This window comes from Gadus macrocephalus, chromosome 13, assembly GCF_031168955.1.
Source record: "Gadus macrocephalus chromosome 13, ASM3116895v1".
NCBI lineage: Eukaryota > Metazoa > Chordata > Actinopteri > Gadiformes > Gadidae > Gadus > Gadus macrocephalus.
This window is the reverse complement of record NC_082394.1, coordinates 14,978,464-14,996,938: the sequence shown is the minus strand read 5'-3', so window position 1 is coordinate 14,996,938 and position 18,475 is coordinate 14,978,464. Positions and strand designations below refer to the sequence as shown.

At 45.3% G+C, this 18,475-nt stretch overlaps 1 protein-coding gene across 1 annotated transcript in view; it reads right to left on the bottom strand.

Annotated features, from left to right (window-relative positions):
* Positions 1–18,475, bottom strand: part of itpr1b (inositol 1,4,5-trisphosphate receptor, type 1b) — a 95,511-nt gene that overhangs the window by 72,545 nt on the left and 4,491 nt on the right. The window contains 14 exon segments of the mRNA XM_060070101.1: positions 587–745; positions 909–1,050; positions 1,614–1,774; positions 2,003–2,102; positions 4,375–4,529; positions 5,349–5,378; positions 5,553–5,597; positions 7,198–7,293; positions 7,764–7,910; positions 9,702–9,785; positions 10,823–10,921; positions 11,870–12,028; positions 13,345–13,431; positions 14,549–14,664. Of these exon segments, the coding sequence (XP_059926084.1) occupies positions 587–745; positions 909–1,050; positions 1,614–1,774; positions 2,003–2,102; positions 4,375–4,529; positions 5,349–5,378; positions 5,553–5,597; positions 7,198–7,293; positions 7,764–7,910; positions 9,702–9,785; positions 10,823–10,921; positions 11,870–12,028; positions 13,345–13,431; positions 14,549–14,664 (1,580 nt within the window).

The following is an 18,475-nucleotide window of genomic DNA, read 5'->3' as shown; positions in this document are numbered from 1 at the left end:
TTTTAAATACCGATCCTCTTACAGCAGAAACTTTTGCCTTGTTTTAGAGGAGGCTATGTGTCTTCCAAGTTCAAACGGTGCACGTGGGAGGAGCGACTGTGTGACCCCGCAAGAAGACTGAACCAACCGCGACTCTGTATGCAAATGCTTTCAAATAGGCCTGCAGGTTTACCTCAAGAGGGAAGGGGGGGCGGCAGCTCAGGTCATGCTGATGTGGCCCAATATGCATATTCATCAGTTATGCAAATATTCGACAAGAGGGGTAATGGTGCAGAGAACGCTGCACGACATCATTGCCCTTATTTAGAACTAAAGTTTAGAAGAGCGTTTGCCCTTCGTCAGTTGTCACTATTATGAAAATATATCAACAGGATTATAACTCAAAAACTCAGGGTGTGGGGGGGTATTACTGAATATTACTACAATATTTTCCCTTGGTCAGTCAATTTAATTTTTCAAATTTTCAGAAACAATCTTCTTGGTAATATGCCTCGGGTAAGGACAGGTGTTCAGAGGAGCCTTCCGTTGGGGGCCGGGGGGGGGGGGGGGGGGGGGGTAAAGGCCCCGTGTGGGCCCCCCTCCTCACCTGGTTCTTGCGGTAGTCCTGCTGGGAGTGGCGCAGAACGCGGTAGCAGAGCCGGCAGATGTGCCTGAAGGGGGCGTGCCTCTGGTCCCCCAGCTCCTCCAGCCGCAGCATGGGGCCGTCCCCGCTGTCCGTGAACGGGGCCTGGAGGAGCTTGAAGATCTGCGGAGGGAAGGGCCACGGCCAAGTATCTTTTATTAAATATTTGACGTTCATTACATAGGCGGACATTGCCTCGTCACAATCTTTTTAAACACTACTTTACAATCTGGAGAGGGGGAAAAAATAGAAAGAAAGAGCTGTGGAAGAAGGTGACTCGACCGACCTGTTTGAGGATGTTCTGCTCTCTCATGAGCTTCTGCCTCTCCCTGTTGGGCTTGTTCACCATGATCTCCAGGACGTCCTGCCCGCTGTTGGGGATGTCCACCACGAAGAACACCAAGTCCTCCAGCAGCTTGGTCACAAACCTGGATAGAGACACAGAGACTCCTTACTTTGTGGTCATAACCATTACACACATCTTATACTAATAATAATAATAATAATAATACATTTAATTTAGAGGCGCCTTTCAAGACACCCAAGGTCACCTTACAGAGCATATAGTCATCATTCAAAACTATGTAAAACAGACTAGGAATAAAAGGAAAACAGAGGTTAAACATGAAGAATAATAATAATTAATAACACTCAAAGACGCCTAAAGTGAAGGGGGGACCTCACTAACCACCACCAATATGTAGCACCCACTTGGGTGATGCTGGGCTGTAATATACTGTATATCATCCTTAACACCTAGCCCTATCAATACCCATCATTACAATAACACCCATCATTTCCCATTATCATAATCCCGTTCGATTCATTACACCAAACATCATCAGTCCCATTAAACCTATGATTATCATGAGTCCCATCATGACCATAGCCATTATACGGTAATGCACTGTAGGTCTACTATCCGAGTTGTAATGAATACACCATGGTTTTAAATGCTTACTGCTTGTTCCATCAAGGCCCCAGCACCTACCTCCTCTCGTTCTGTGTGATTGTCCCCTTCTCCAGCTTCCCGGCAATAGAAGCCAACACTTTGCTGGCATCGTTGGCGAAGTCTAGATCACGCACTTCAGCGGGCGGCACGGGCACAATGGCAAACGCCTCTTTATCCTCCTTCACTGGCGAGGTCCCAATCTGAAACAGTTTATCAATTGATCATTCACTTCTTCCACAATAACCCCTTTAAATCCAGGCTGTATATGCAGAGATTATTGACACATACATCCCGGACTATTGATCGGGGAGTACACATTGTGGACTACCGATCTTGGATTAAACTTCATGGACTACTCATCATGGATCATACATCATGGAATGTACATCACGGACTATACATCACGGCCTACCGTACGTGCAACTCACCCGTAACATGACAGGCTTCTCCTCCTCCTTGTCGATGGGGTTGTTGGTGCTGTGCACCCACGTGTTGGTGCACAGGTGCCTCAGCCTCACGTACGAGCTCCTAGAGGGTGGAGGCAGGACGTGATGGAGCCATGTTACGGGTTGACCCGACGGTGAACTCTGTAAGCTTTCATTTCTCACACCTTGGTCATAAAGCTGATGTGTTGTCCATAGGACACCGTGAGTGATGGCAAGTGGCAGCTGGGATTAATAATAGCTTGGGGGACGAGGCCGCGGGGGACGAGGCCGCGGGGGACGAGGCCGCGGGGGACGAGGCCGCGGGGGACGAGGCCGCGGCGGACAACGACGCGAAACGAGCCACGCCGGCTGCAGAAGCAGCCATGCTACGCGCCGGACCGCCGCTGCTCCGACGGGCCACCCCGAGGCTTCAGCAAAGGGTGGAGGAGTGCGGCAACCCGGCCGTTGCCAATTAAGGAGATGAAGAGCACCTGAGGAACCGGTGGAGAAGCAGCTTAAATAGCCCGCTGCTCCACTCATTCTGGGGCCTCTCTCAGCCATGGGGCTCGTGCCGGGGGGGAGCCGAGTGAGGCAGTCGCGGGAGAGGCCGGGAGCGGGAGCCTTCACTGACGGACCGGACCCCCTCACCCTTTTTGCCCCAGTGTGGAAGGTACTTGAGTTGCTGGATGATTTCCTCTTTCTTTTGTGAGCTGCAGTAATAAAACCGTTGCACCGCAACTGTGCCCGAGCGTTTGTTTTCGGGTTCGCAGCCGCCGACGACCGGGGCTGCCACAGTGTGTGTGTGTGTGTATGTGTGGCCAGGGGGGGGGTAGGAGGCCAACTGTGATATCCCTTCTATATTAATGTAGCGAAAATATTGAGCAGAGCACCTTTGACGGATACGTAGAAATTTGCATTTTGACAGTAAAAAGAAAGTGTTCACAGTTGAACAGAACATAAATATATATCTATACATTTTAAGTGTATTTTTTTAATTGATCAATTGATTAAAGATATGTTATTTCCCAGTTATAAAATGAATTGCATAGCTGAATGATTGTGCATCTTTAATTTATAAGTTTATGTCATGGTCAAGTGGGTCTTGTAACTCTAAGACGTCTAAGATGTTTTTAAACAGGAGGCGATAATCCCGCAAGGACTCGTGTCTTCATGACCTGTCACTCAGCGCCAACGGCAGACCCTGGCAACAACATCTTAGTGGCCCCTGGTGTCGTCGCTGTCTCCCTCGCTCTCTCCAGCCACGGCCACTACACCTAATCCACGGGCCTCATGCTGTGCATGTGCCGTCCCTATACCCTGCCCAGCCTGGACCGCATTCACTTTCTTGGCAGGTGTTACATAATGGTTAACCCAAAGCCTGCAAGGCTTATCCCTCTCCCTCCCTCCCTCCCCCCGTCCCTCCCCCGGGTTGTGTCAAAGCCAGAGACGCCAAACAACAGCGGCGGCGGCGGAGGCTGGATGCGTGCGGTAGGGGTCACCTGACTGAGCCCCACTCACGATAGGTGGCTTTAGGCGCGGCGTGTCCTTCTTATCTGATGGCGCACGGGGGAAATTCAGAAAACCTTTCCGACACGTGATGCCGCTCATGCGATAAAGGGAAGAGGAAGCGGCGAAGGATAAACAAATCCACCCCGGAGAGGGAGGCCAGGTGCAGGAGCAGGCGCCAACTCGCACACAACAAAGCACCCGTGGGCACACGCACACGCCATATGCGTGTGCGATATGGGTTTGGGTTATTGATCTCTTCCTTCAAGATCGATTCATCTTTTGCACTTCTGGTTTAGTGCCTTATAAATGAATGCACAATCTTTTGTTTGATGTCAGCATATTTCCGCACGTTCTCACACATAAACCGTCTATAGCAGTGCTATAGCAGTGCTGTTGTGGGTAAAGGTGAAATTTCTTCATTGAATGTCATAAACTGACCACAATTATACATTTACTTTTGCAAACAATCGTTGCCCTGGTTAATGATTCCATAATGAAATGAGCTTTGTATACCGTGAAAATGCACACATACACCGACACGCATGACGGGGACATATTGAAGCCTAAATACAAGAACAAATTAGCAGTAAACAGAGTGAAGGGTCAGGACAGAGCTCGTTGGATGACTGCTTCTAGAAACAACTCTCTAGTCCAGTGAGGTATCCCCACCATGACACTCTTTCAGAGATGTCACGAGGGCCAGCAGGACTCATGCATGACGGCCTCATACCTACAAACTAGCGTGTGTGTGTGTGTCTGTGTGTGTGCGTGCATGCATGCATGCGTGTGCGTGTGTGTGTGCGTGTGCATGTGTCGTGGTTATGTGTGTGTCTCCATGCATGTGCGGGCTGGGGGGGGGCTCACACCTGGGCACCATGGAGTCCCCTCCCCTCAGGGTGGTGGGGTCCAGCTCGAAGATGGAGGAGATCTCCATGCCATCGGGGACGGGCACCAGCGTGTACATCACCTTCCCCTGGGGCGCCCGGAGACGGGCACGCAGGGCCTCGTGATCCGTGTCCAGCTAGACATCCAAACAGAACCAGGCTGAAGGTGTGACTGATCAGAACTGATATAAACTGAGCCGGACCTGGGCCCTGGGACAATTCCTCAAGGCCCCGGCAACTCATTCCATCTTCACATATAAAAAAAACAAATAGGGGAATCATAATAATAATTTTTAGATTGTCAAATATATACGTATGTTGTTGTGTAAATATACGTATGTTTGCTGTTATACTATGCATATTCAATCAGGCCAGTCCCTTGACGACACATTTGATTATGAGTTCTCCTTCAATGACTCTTAAAAAGGTAATTGGAGTTGAAAAGGTTATTGAACTGATCAGCGTATAATTATCGCAACACCCTCAATTCTGTCAATCATCTCATTTAACAAGCGTATCATACTGACCCAAAATTTGCCTTGAGAAACAGTGGAAAATGACCAAGCCCTTGATTACAATTAATTTAACAATAGTGGCCCCCTTAATCTAAATGAACACCCCTGCTCTGCACCTTCCAGTAGAATGGATAGAGCCTTCCGATGGTCTGTACAACACTGCCATCTGGTGGTGGTTTCTAAAGCACATGCTTCAAAAGAGACACCTTGTGGCCAACTACTGTCACAGCATCCGTTGCAACTCAATCGGATTAGGTAAAGAAGGTCAATTTAAGACCCATGCAGAATTCAAGTAAATATATCGAACAATGTGGAAAAATAAGGAACACTTAGAAACAGCAGAGGCAGAAAGCCCAAAACAGGACAGAAATGACAGGCCGAACGATAAAAAGACAAGGCTTGACAACACTGTTAGTGACACCACATAATGATGGACAGTACCTGGAAGTTAAAAGGTGTAAAGTCCGCCACCTGAGAGGGAACAGAAAGACCCAGTGAAGACCCAGTTCGAAAGCACCATGGTAACGAGACAAAGAGGAACATAGAGGAACATAGAGGAACATGGGGTAACATGGGGTACCGTGGGGTAACATGGGGTACCGTGGGGTACCGTGCGGGTCTGGAGAAGAGAGGAGGTGGACTTACTGAGGACCTCGGCTCGGCAGGCTCCTCCTCAAAGTCTGGGTTCACCTGAGTAAAAAAAGACCCATCGCTTGAATTGTGTCCCCACTCTCTATCCCCATTCTCTGCTCTGTAAACGTTATGTAATACAGAGCCATTTAGTTAGCATGGTGCTATCAAATTATTGACATCATCTAACTGTTTAAGAACATAATGTCCATGTAACAGCTGGAATTGATAACGAAATAGATAGCAGTCATTAACCATTTAGTCTTTCTTGGTACACATTTATCCAACTGACTTACAGTGGATTCAGATACACGTCATGAAGGGGGCACTCACACTAGGCCATCTGGCCGTGGCCGTTTTCACACCTAACCGTGCTCAAATCTGCCAGTGTGAGTGTGGCCAGTCTGGCCAGGCCAGGCCAACTTGGCCACTTGGGAGAGGTGTGCTGCTACGGTACGGGCCGCTACGGTACAGATGCTAATGAGCCGACACGCGCACACGCACGGCTACGCAACCTGAGCCGGATGACATATAGTCCATGCGACGACCATGGACATAATAAAGGCGACGAGCCTTCTTTCTCATTTAACGGTAAACATGGCGTCAAGCGGTTCAACTGTTGGTTGCGTGCAGCACTATTAACTTCAAATCTCTGCCTTGCATACTCGAAAAAAACAACAGTGAGAGTGGGCTCTATCTGAGAACGGCTCCAAATAAGCAACAGACTCAGCAAAGTGCGAACTGTGTTCTCTGTGTTGTTGACCATTGTTGTTAAAACTCTGACTGGCGGCAGACTAAATTATGGTCCATGCAGCGGACGCTTGGTGATGACTTGTTACGACGTGATGACGTATGTACAAGAGCCTACCGTGGCCAGGCCACAGTTGCGATGGCCAACGGCCACGGCCAGATGGCCTAGTGTGAGTGCACCCTTAGGAGAAGGTACCGGTCGATAGTAAATACAGAGACAGAACACTAAGGAGCGGGTAGTGGTTGGATAGTAAATACCGATATAGAGTACTAAGGAACAGGTAGGGCTTAGATAGTGAATACAGAGACAGAGCACTTAGGAGAAGGTAGGGGTTAGATAGTGAAGTCAGAGACAGGTCATCAAGCCTTATTGTTCGGACTGCAGCCATTTGGTAATTTAGCCCAGTACATCACATTGCATAACATTTGTTCAGCCACTTATATCCTAAGCAACTTACAATAAGTGCATTAAACCATGAAACACCCATCAGAAATGCGAGAATCATGAGATTACATTTAGTTAATCGAATAAGCGGATTGCCTCAAATGTGTCTAATGAGGAACAAGAGAGTGAGAATGTGTTGTGATGTGGCCTGAAGGGATGAGGTCCCAGTCTGCCTCCGAGGATGCGGAGGGCTTCTGTTGTATGGTCGTCTCGATCAAACTCTTTCCCCCATTGCGGAGCTAGGGCAGCAAACCACCAGTCCCTTTTGGCTGAAGGTCAACCCCCCCCACCCCCCACCACCAACCAGGCAATGGACCCTGACAGTGGAGGGAAACACCACACACACACACACACACACACACACACACACACACACACACACACACACACACACACACACACACACACACACACACACACACACACACACACACACACACACACACACACACACACTTCACCCACCTCTGCAGCCATGTAGCAGCCAGTGGCCAGGTGTTTGAACCTGAACAGGCTGTTCCAGTAGCCCGCCCCCCCGCGGCACGGGTCGTGGTGGACCACCTGATGCAGAAGAGAGGGGTATAAAGGTGTCACAATGACTACTCCCTCATTCGGACACTGTTCCAGTAGATACGGGCATGTGTCACTAAGCAGCATGCTGTTGGGGCGTTTGGCCCTGAGGATGACATCAGGTTAGGCTGAGGGCCTCGAGAACCTAACCCCGTACCAACCGGCTAGTCAGAAAGCGCTCCTGACTCAGGTCCATCATTCACTTTAAAGAACTATGATAATAATAACAACAATAAACTGAAAGGATGGACACCTGGCGAAAAAGTCAAAATGACAACATAAAGGTCACAGTAAAACTTCAAAAACTATCATAACGTCATATTAAATCATTAACGAGGTATAGAATTGTAACGAATAAGGGATTGAGTGACAGAGGTGGGGAGAGTTAAATATCGCCATTTAAATAATGCCTTTGTGTCATTGATTAGCAATATTAGCACAGGGTGCTAACAACGTCAGACCTCGATCTCCCAGAGTGCTTTGCTGCTGGTGGCGGAGGTGGCTGACTGGCGGCCGGTGGTCCTGAGGAAAACGTGCTGCTTCTTCCTGTGGTCGTCACACGTCAGGAATTTCTCCTGCTCCGCATGGAACATCCGCACCACGTCGCCCTGGCAACACCACACACACACACACACACACACACACACACACACACACACACACACACACACACACACACACACACACACACACACACACACACACACACACACACACACACACACAGACGCACACACACACACACGATTAAAACATCAACGTCATTAACACATGAAATGTTTATGATGACTTTTTAAGACTTAGTGTTCATTCAAGTATCAGGAGCTATATACATCAAACACACAGTAGAGGGGTAGCTCTTAACAATTGCATTCTTAGTAAATTATTGGACTGTAATGTAGATTAAATTCAACAATACAATAGGATAAGAAAGATACACTTTAAGGCAGGGGTCTCAAACTCGCGGTCCGCAGGTCGCGGACCGCATGTTTTAATTATTTTTTTATTTTTCGCCGAGTCGCTGCGCTTGCCCGTTGGCCTCATTTATAAAGCTTGCTGCGCATAAAAACCTTGCATAAGACGGAGGTGAAATGTGCTAGGCCAACGGTAGGGCTTCTCCCAACTCTTTTTCTCTTTTTCTTTCCAAACACCATGCACCTGACCGGGTTCTCTCCTGTGTGACTCCTCTGATGTATTTCGATCTTACTGAAGCATCTGAAACTAACCGCTTAGCAACCGAGTTCCTGAAGTTGTGGAGCTTCATATCCCTGAGCATGAAATGTGCGTCAGTTTTTTTTCACTGCAAACGTTGGTAGGCTATTTATAGAAAATGTCTATGTTCTGACATGATTGATTGCATTTTATAACTGCATGGGCCTGGATACGTCGGTAGGGGTGTGTGTGTGTGTGTGTGTGTGTGTGTGTGTGTGTGTGTGTGTGTGTGTGTGTGTGTGTGTGTGTGTGTGTGTGTGTGTGTGTGTGTGTGTGTGTGTGTGTGTGTGTTCCTGTGTGTCCAGTGGGAGAGGAAATATCGACGTGTGAAAGAGTGTTTTGTATCAAGTTGAGGCCGACACATATTAATCGAAATTTATATATCATAAGTTACACATGTATTAAAAAAAAATTCGGGTTGAATTCGGGCTCGGGCTCATAATTACAGTTAATGTGTCGGGCCGGGCCGGGCTCGTACAGAACGTGCACGGGCCGGGTCGGGCTTGACACACACACACACACACACACACACACACACACACACACACACACACACACACACACACACACACACACACACACACACACACACACACACACACACACACACACACACACACCAACGTTTGCGGTGAAAAATGCTTCTGCACATTTCACCCTGTCTTCGCAAGGTTGTTGGGCGCAGCAAGCTTTAAAAAAAAATATATATAAAGCCCTGCATGGGCCCTGCAGGAGCTGTGTGAGAGGAAGCGCTGCCAGGTCTCTGGCAGTAAGGACTAGGCAAGAAAAGCCATATGTTCAGAAGGACACTTCATGTTCTGAAGAAGGTTCATGTTTTAAAGTCGTTCATGTTCAAAAGAGCCATTCATGTTCAAAAAAGCATTCATGTTACAGAACTGTTAATAGTAAAGCTTGAGAAGACTGGATATCTGGATATTGAAAACTTGATAATAATAATAATAATAATACATTTAATTTAGAGGCGCCTTTCAAGACACCCAAGGTCACCTTACAGAGCATATAGTCATCATGATGCGGCCCAGCCTCACCCAGAATCTGCCTCCAGCGGCCCCCAGGTAAATTGAGTTTGAGACCCCTGCTTTAAGTATTACCATAATATGAGATTTGAGATTATTTGGAACCACATATTCATGCATTTAAAGAATAGTATTGCATGAGTTATTCACCCCTTTCAGGATGGTTTCCTTATTGTCACTCCACTTCATGAAGAGCGTCACTTTCCAGCTGGTGTTGCAGTTCACCGAGTTCACCTGCAGGGGGAGGACAGCGGTGAGATCGAGATCTTTCTCTCTTTTGGGGATCATTTAAATAATCAAATCAGTACAAATCCAAGCTTGCTTATATGTTTGATAACCACGAAACCAACCCCAAAAAGATAGGTTCATAAAGGTTTCCCTAGGGTGGATGATGTCAAATCTAATTTCTGTGTGGATATTTATCCCTCATATTCATTCATCTTTCATTTCATGTCTTCCCACATGGCACCTACTGCACTCCTCTTCAGCATTAGAAGCATATTTGTCCCAACTTTCTGTCCATCTTTTGAATGTTAGGTTATAAGGGGGTTTATCTCCTTCCTTTGTAAAGGTTGGGATCAGCAGGTGAACATTTTCTCCAAGGGATCAAAATACTTGTACAGGACTTGTTTTCTCTGAACAGAATCTATTGTTAAAGTCGCAATGTGTAAGATTGCACCCTTCCCTGTTAGAAGGCGGGAGGCTCTCAGAATGAAAGAAAACCCTCAATAACATGTTCTGTTCACTCAAACTGGCTGTGCAACTATGTGACTCAAACCAGCATAGCTCGACTGGCTGGTAGCCGTCAGTAGGAGGAGTTTTGGGAGTGTCAATAGTAAGATTCTTGCAAACATATATACCTAATATACCTAGGAGGTATAGGATGTGTTTTTGCTCGTAATACTACTATGTGGCACCCATTGCTTTCCCAGCCATCTCTGGAAGGAGCGATCCCCAACTCTGCGTTCCTTCTCAAAATGTCTTCCTTGTTAATAGAGGGAGTTTTTATTTTATTTTGGTGAGCTAGGGTTAGGGGCTGGCGTAAATATATGCCCTGTATAGCCCTTTGAGGCTCAACTGGGATTAAGGGGTGTACAATTCTTTTTTTGTATTAATTATATTTTAATGCTAACATTAAAATCCCTATTGATCAGCAATGACTACAGATGTGTCCAGGTCATTTTAGTAGACAGTAGATGGAAGAAGAAGCTCTACAAATAAACCGAGAACATCCATGCGGGTCCAGATTCTGATTGGCCGGGCTGCTCTACCTCATTGCATCCTGGGTTATCCACCAGCTGGTGGCTGCTGGCGTGCAGGGGTTGCCCAGCGTTCACAGGGTTGAGGACCACCTTATCTCCGATCACCACCTGCAGATCATAACACATAAACAACAACACCCCCCGGCCCGCACGTCAACAACACAACAGAGCGGCCTCAAATAGGAACAATACGCACATTCTCTCTCTCTCTCTCTCTCTCCTTCACTCTCTCTGGTGTGAGCGCTGTGCTGTATCATTAGATCTGTCTATTTTGAGCGATTTTTAACCCTGTCCTGATGAAGGAAAAATAAGCATTTCATCTTTTAAGATCACATGATTACATTCATCACTTTAGTCTTATCAAGCATTTGGATTGTGAATGAGTGTGTTTGTGTGTTCAGTCTGTTTTATTATTTAATAACCAATTCTGTGAAGCATGGCGCGCACACACACACCTGTAAGTTGCTCAGAGACATCCGGAAATTATTTGTCGTTATTGGGAGACACAACAGATGCACGCTGCAGGGTCCGTTTAGAGCACTGGAGCTTGGAAACCCCAGGGCTGTAAAGGGCGTTAGCTTCGTCAGCGTCAAAAACGGTCCTCTAATTATTCGTCACTATCCATACTCCATTTAACAATGACTCATTAAGCCGAGAGCCAAAAGTAGCTCAACTGGCTGGAGCGACACAAGGTTAGCTGTATTTTCTTGCCGAACCACCAAGTCAAGGTACTGCATGCATCCTGCAAGATGGCCGAACCCGTCTACCTGCTCCTTAAGAAAACTGTGTCTACATTATTCACCGTCAGCGGGTAGGGGTTAAGCATTTGACTCGAGGATGCTTAGAGATAGACTTGCTGACATTTTTGTTTTTAACCTTTTGGCTTGGTAACAAACATACACCCTCGACCCTAACCCCTAGACCTATCCTTCCCCCTTATCCTGCAAGAAATGAAACAAACAGTACAGAGAGTGGGCAAGGAAGGAGGGCTTCACTCGTGATGCCAGAGCTCCATAATCTCTGGAGAAACAGTCCCGAGGGGGCCTTTCCACTCACGCTGTCCCCCAGGGAGCGCAGCTTGTAGAAGGGCTGGATGTAGAACCAGGAGCCCTCGTTGCCGGCCGAGTCCAGAGTCACTCTCATGGCGTTCTTCTCCAGCAGCGCTGGCAGACGCTTGTTCACGGTCAGGTACTTGTTGCTCTTCAAGTGTAACAGCTGTGGTGGAGGAGAGGAGAGGAGAAAGAGGAGAGAAGAGAAGAGGAGAAGGAAAGGGAAAATTAAGTAAAAAGGAAAGGTTAGGAAATTCGGGTTGAAAGGGCAGGAGAAAGGAAAAAAAATAAACCAAAGAAATGTAAATATACAGAGGAATGCATTTGACTGATTGCTTTAAACAATTGCTTTAAACATTGAAATTGTTATGACACATTTCAATTTGTGTTGAATGTTGATGAATGTGAGATGTTTTACTTTATTCCCATAGAGGGAAAACGTTGGTGTAAGGTTGAACGACAAATGAACGTACCCATGGGAAACTGCTCTTTTGAAACATCATTGGCATTTTTTTCAGAATAACATGCTTGAAAAGTCTCAAGAAATGCCTGGAGCAGGAATGTTATTTCATGACCATAGCTCCTTAAATAAACTGTTCCCCTCTTTCCCCCCCCAAGTCATTCAAATGCCTTAACTACTAACTTAAGACTGGCCTTACGTGACCAGCAGAACATCGGCCCTGTAAACAACTGAAACATTACTTTCCACACTGTCAGAAGATACTTTTACTTGAAGATTAACCTAAAATTCAAGCAGATATTTAAATATAGATAATGTAATGTAATATCAATCATCTATGCTTGTTTATTTCCCAATGAATTAAGGTCGGGACTCATACCCCATAAAGTTTAATAAAAAAATGGACAAATAATGAATGCATTATTTCTGTACATTTTAAACATTCACAGTCCAGTGGCACAGGGACACCTATGGAATAAGAGTTCATTAAACAGAATGTGTCTGTAGTGTAAAGCTGGTCAGATACTGTCATCATCCACCTTTCACCATGACCATCATTGGTAGCAAACACTGAACAGCTAATCTCGCTGACACCGGTGAGCAAAACTATTCTCCTGGTCAAATGTACCAATGTATTAGAGAGGGAGCGATAAATCCTCTTTTATGGACGTCTGTTTCTGGAACAATTATTTAAAACATTTGGACGATACAAGAAATCGCCTCCAGACCTCATCAAAGAGGGCTTTGTGTGTGTGTGTGTGTGTGTGTGTGTGTGTGTGTGTGTGTGTGTGTGTGTGTGTGTGTGTGTGTGTGTGTGTGTGTGTGTGTGTGTGTGTGTGTGTGTGTGTGTGTGTGTGTGTGTGTGTGTGTGTGTGTGCGCGTGTGGTCCCTCACCATCACGTCATGTTTTGCACTGTAATAAATTGTATTTATTCATTATTTAATTGAATGTTACATTTTCAAACTACTTGTCAATGTTAATGTTCATTTTACAAGCCAATAAAGACGGACAGACAGAGTACCTGGATGACGTTGCCATACTGAATGACGGACCCCAGCAGCTTGCGGTTCTCTGACTCGTTCTGTTTCTTCTCCAAGTCTGCAGCGTGCTGGAGCACAGGAGAGGAGAAAGAAACTATTATCATGACGGTTACCAGAGGGAGTTCAAAGCAATTGAGCGTCATCATTTGGAGTACACACGCTCAGTTAGGCGGATGTCAGACTATACAGGAGTACTATATTTATAGAACAGTGATGTATTAATCATGGCAGACTGACAACAATGACACGGAAATATCCCTCAGGCCTAAGGGACATCCCGAAATACTAGCACAACATCTCTCTTGTAGGTGACACTTTGGTGTGCACAAGCCTGGATGCTGTGCAGAGGGAACACGAAACTTGCACATTTCTCACAATCACTGCATTCTACTGAACACGCAGCAAGACGTTAAGGATGGTTCCAGAATATTTGATTATTCGATTATTCGTTCCCGAGGGTCAAAGCCGATTTTTAACATTTGGACCGTTAACATTTTTTGCAGAAATGTTGGTTCTGTAGCACTAATTCCTGATAATGGACACCTCGAAGGGCATTATCCCCCTTATACCATGGTCACTTGCCAAAGAAAATTAATTCATCCATTTATATTTTCATGCGTTTTACAATCCAAATATAACGTTTTTCACAAGCCATAACTTTGATCCCTGGTAACGCCTGAGGGTTTGACTAATAGCTGGAACAATCATTACCCTCCCGTAAGATTCCTGAGATACTCTAGGGTCTATAGCATATAACCCTGGTGTCGGATTACAGTTTAATTCGTTTTTCACAATTTACCAGCTCTCGTTTGGAAGACCCATTCACCGCGCCAATCGCTTCAATGGGAATCGCGACTGTCTGTACTTTCAACATAAAGTGCACATATTTATAATTTGAAATTCGTCCCAGCCTTTATACCACAAATACTATATGGTCTATAGCATATAGCCGCGTTTTGAAGGCTGAACAGAATGATTTGACTGGAACTACGTAGTTGTTTCTGATGATCCATGGCTGCCTTTGTGAATGTCGGCACACATCGAATAATCGATTATTCGTTCATACCACCCACTGATTATTCGACCATGAAAAATGTAAGTTATTCACATCCTGTGCTGTGCACGCAGGTACACACAATGAAGGCGCACGCTGACTACAGAAGTGTGCTGAAGACACACACGTACGTGGAGTTTGTTGAGGAGCACGGTGTCTGTGGTGCTGTTGCCGCCCGGCTTCGCCGCCTTCCAGAACTGCTTCTGTGCCGAGTATCTATTCATAGGACACAGTTTGAACAGGCAGTCTGGGGGAGAAAGGGAGGAAGGGAGAGAGAAGAACAAGGAGGTGATTGTTCAGGTAAGATGAGAGTAACTATGTTCTTTAACCCATACTTTGTAAAATGGGTTTTGGATTCTACCCCTTCATGCCCTGGTTGCCTATTCACGCTTTGGGTGTTTTAGCAATTTTTTTCTTTTTATTATAACCCTTTAAAAAAAAATAAAAACACTCACAAGCAGCACTCTTTCAGAACTCACACTGGAAGGTTTAAGCCAAAATATAATTCTTCATCCACAAACGTTGACCCAGTGCCGTCATCGTGACAGATCACCGCTGACAGACTAGAACACCCGAATTATCTCCCAGCTACCCCGCTCATTAGCACCACCATCATTAAGGTAATGGTGCTAATCGATCCAAACGGCCGTCCCCAGTGAATATGATGGAAAGACCTGGGAACACATTGCACGCACGTCAACCTATCGGTGTGAACTGTGCGCAACACTCACAACACATCCTTCACAGGAACTCAACTGGAGACCTAATGAGTTTTGACAGGGCTAAAGAATAGCCGCTCTGGCGGGATCCACTGAAAAACAGGCTAATGCTGCTGATGTAGCTAGCTGTCTTGGGAGGGGGGGGGGGGGAAGCGCCAGGTAGGGAAGTGAAATGGAGGGAAATTGGACAAAGTAAAGCATGGAAAGGGAGTGGCTAAAATGGGAATATAGGGCAGTGGGAGAAGAGGCCTCAGGGGTCAGCCTATAATCAGGGCAAGGATAAACTAGGATATCTAGGACAAACTAGAAACAGAAGTGGGTTGTTTGTGGCTGTGGCGGAGGGGTTAGGCTGTGCCGTGCTACAAATGTAGGCTAGTCACGCTGGGGCAATCACGGTTCGTTTTCAGAACATGGCTATAAATTGCATAGAACATGGAACATATCTATGCATTTTCATCATTCATACTTTATGTTGTCATGAAAGAACATAACGTTTGCTGGTTAATATAACACAATTCTACAGCGATATTACTTCACCTGCGTGTCAATCCTTATGGTTGTTACGATAAGGTTATAGCTTATGATTGTGGTGTATGATGTTTAAGTAAATACATATATTTGGCTCACCCTAACACATAAATATTTATATTTAACCCTTTCATATCTAAATCGGCCAAAGCTTCACTGACACAGACAATGTGTTAATTTGATTTGCTCTGCCTGATTCACCATGACACCGTACGATGATACAATGTCCGGTAAGAGATAATAATGAACTGTCAAGTGGGTTATTTCCTCTGAGATGTCCTCTAATCATCCAACACACAGGATTTGTGTGTCGATAGGTCAAACACTATATAGAGGCCAACATTTTCTTCCCAAGCAAGTACCACGAAAATGTTAAGGAGACGGCCGCATGGGCCTTGTTTGACGACAATCCTGCCAATGACTTCAATCACACCCACACACACACACACACTTTGACCCAGACGGTTGCTCAGAGACTAGTGCTACTGTGAGGTCTAAAATGTTGTGCTAAAGCTCCCTGAAGGCTGGCCTTTTAACTAGCTTAGGAGCGCTATAAATACTCCTCAGTCTTAGTGTTAGCTCCATTGCACACTTTCTAGTGGTTGCTAATGATGATAGCCACCAGTGGGTCTCATAAAGACACTAAATGACCGCCGGTGACACTGGCTATATATTGTATGAACTATTAAAAGGGATGAACATGATTGATAGATAATTGGTGGTAAAATTACAGGCTTGATGAATCTAGCGTTTCTGTGTTTTTTGCGGCCGCAAGTGTGCCTCAGGTTGAAAATCTCTGAACTTTCAGAACAGTGCTATCCAAAACAACTGTCAACTGTCAACTGTCTTAACTAACATTCAATTTCAGGAGAGAATCGTTTTTTTCGAACCCTCATAGTCTACAGGCAGTTGCTCCATACTGTAATGTTGGCGTAGGCATACGCTGCTCATCATTCATGGATGTATAACAAGAAGTTATAGCTATCATGTTGAGCTAAGAGCTAGAATAGCTAGTTGTCATGGAAACCGTAAACAAAGCACAGAGATGCAGCTGTTTTTTTTTTCAACACTTCATCCCAATGTGTCCCAGCGCATTTCTGCACAAAGAAAAACAGGTTTGTGGACCAGGGCTCCTACTAAGAGAGAGAGATAGATAATATATATATATATATATATATATATATATATATATATATACATATATAGAATATTTCTGCAGTTGTGGACTTCAATCATATCAAAACAACTGATGATAGCATGATTTGCTGTATTGTGTCCTTAGGAATCCCACTCAATTCAAGGTCAAAGACTTAACACCCACATAACAGTTTTGTTGTGATGTAGGATCGGATGCCATTTTTCCTCACAGTTTCGTCTGTTTTTGTCAACCCTGGGCTAGGGAATAGATATTTTTAGGCCTACAGCATGTCTCTAAATCCACAGCAGCAAGGTCTTATGTGGATCATAATACTGACAATGCCCCTTCTTCAACAACTCTTTTTGTGACAACAGAAACTGGAACAGTGGGAGAACACTAAATAGCCATTGTAGTCCTCGTCATATTACAACATTCAAAACCTGTACAGCCCACACCGCAAAAACGCTTTGCATATCATGCAAATGGCTCCGTTAGAGTCTGACAAGATCACTACTTTCGCTTTGCATCCTTCCCAAGTTCATTTGCGGCGCGCCCGGTAAAAGAAAACTTCTATCCCAGTCCCACCACTCCACAGCATTTGGCTTAAAAACTAAAGTATCTGACTGCATGGATTTGCGCAGAAGGTGCAACATCACAGGGACGTGCAATATATTCAATGATGGCGTATTATAACAGAGGTGTGTTATCATTCAGGTAGATGAATGGGCACTTAACCTGCTCTGCAACGTCTTGGCTGTGCCGCTAACAGTGTTAAGTCCCGAGCACTTTAGACACCTCTCATAAATTGGCCAGATATGGAGCCAGGCCAAGCTTAACCGTGTAACACACATTGTTTTCCTTTGAGATACCGCAGGCTACTGGTCTATTCTGTCGCATTCCTTTGGACTGCTGCAGATTGGCCCTTGACCCCGTTCCTATTTTCATTGTGAAGAAGAGAGAATAAAATAATCAATCATTTTCCTTGCATTGGTGGTAGGGAGAGTACATTGGTGGTAGGGAGAGTACATTGGTGGTAGGGAGAGTACATTGGTGGTAGGGAGAGTACATTTTTGGGTAGCAGGTATCAGCGCCATTTTGCGCTGCAGGCATAGAATATCTTTAGTATTGCATTAATTATAATTCACCGAATACAATGAAAGAGAGCATGTCAAATAAACGTATATATTGGACTAAGTACATTGAGAATAGAACAGAGTAGCAAAACGCAATACAAAGTGCTTGTGACAGTCCATAGTGAAAGTGCTTTTTGTTTACCGGTTAAAAGCTGAATAGAAGCACTTCAGACAACAACAAATCAGCTGAATAAAGTTCAACAAGGCTATTAGAATCAAATTGATCAAATAAAATAAAAGATCAACCTCATCTCCAAAACTGGTTTCAAGTGGTGCAGACTTGCGGAAGCTAACCTTATTTCCCTTAAGAACTAACAAAGTGATTCACAAATCCTTCCAAGGATGTGTTTGGACCACATCTGCTCGGTGAGGACGCCTCTTTGCCTCCATATGACCCGTACATTGGAATGACACCAGTTAAATCAGTATTGCTTATTTTTCTTCTCTTTATAGCTAGCTAGCTAGTTCTCTCTCTCTCTCTCTCTCTCTGAAGGGGGATCATTATTTTTGATCTAACAAAAGAGTTTAACACCTCTAAAG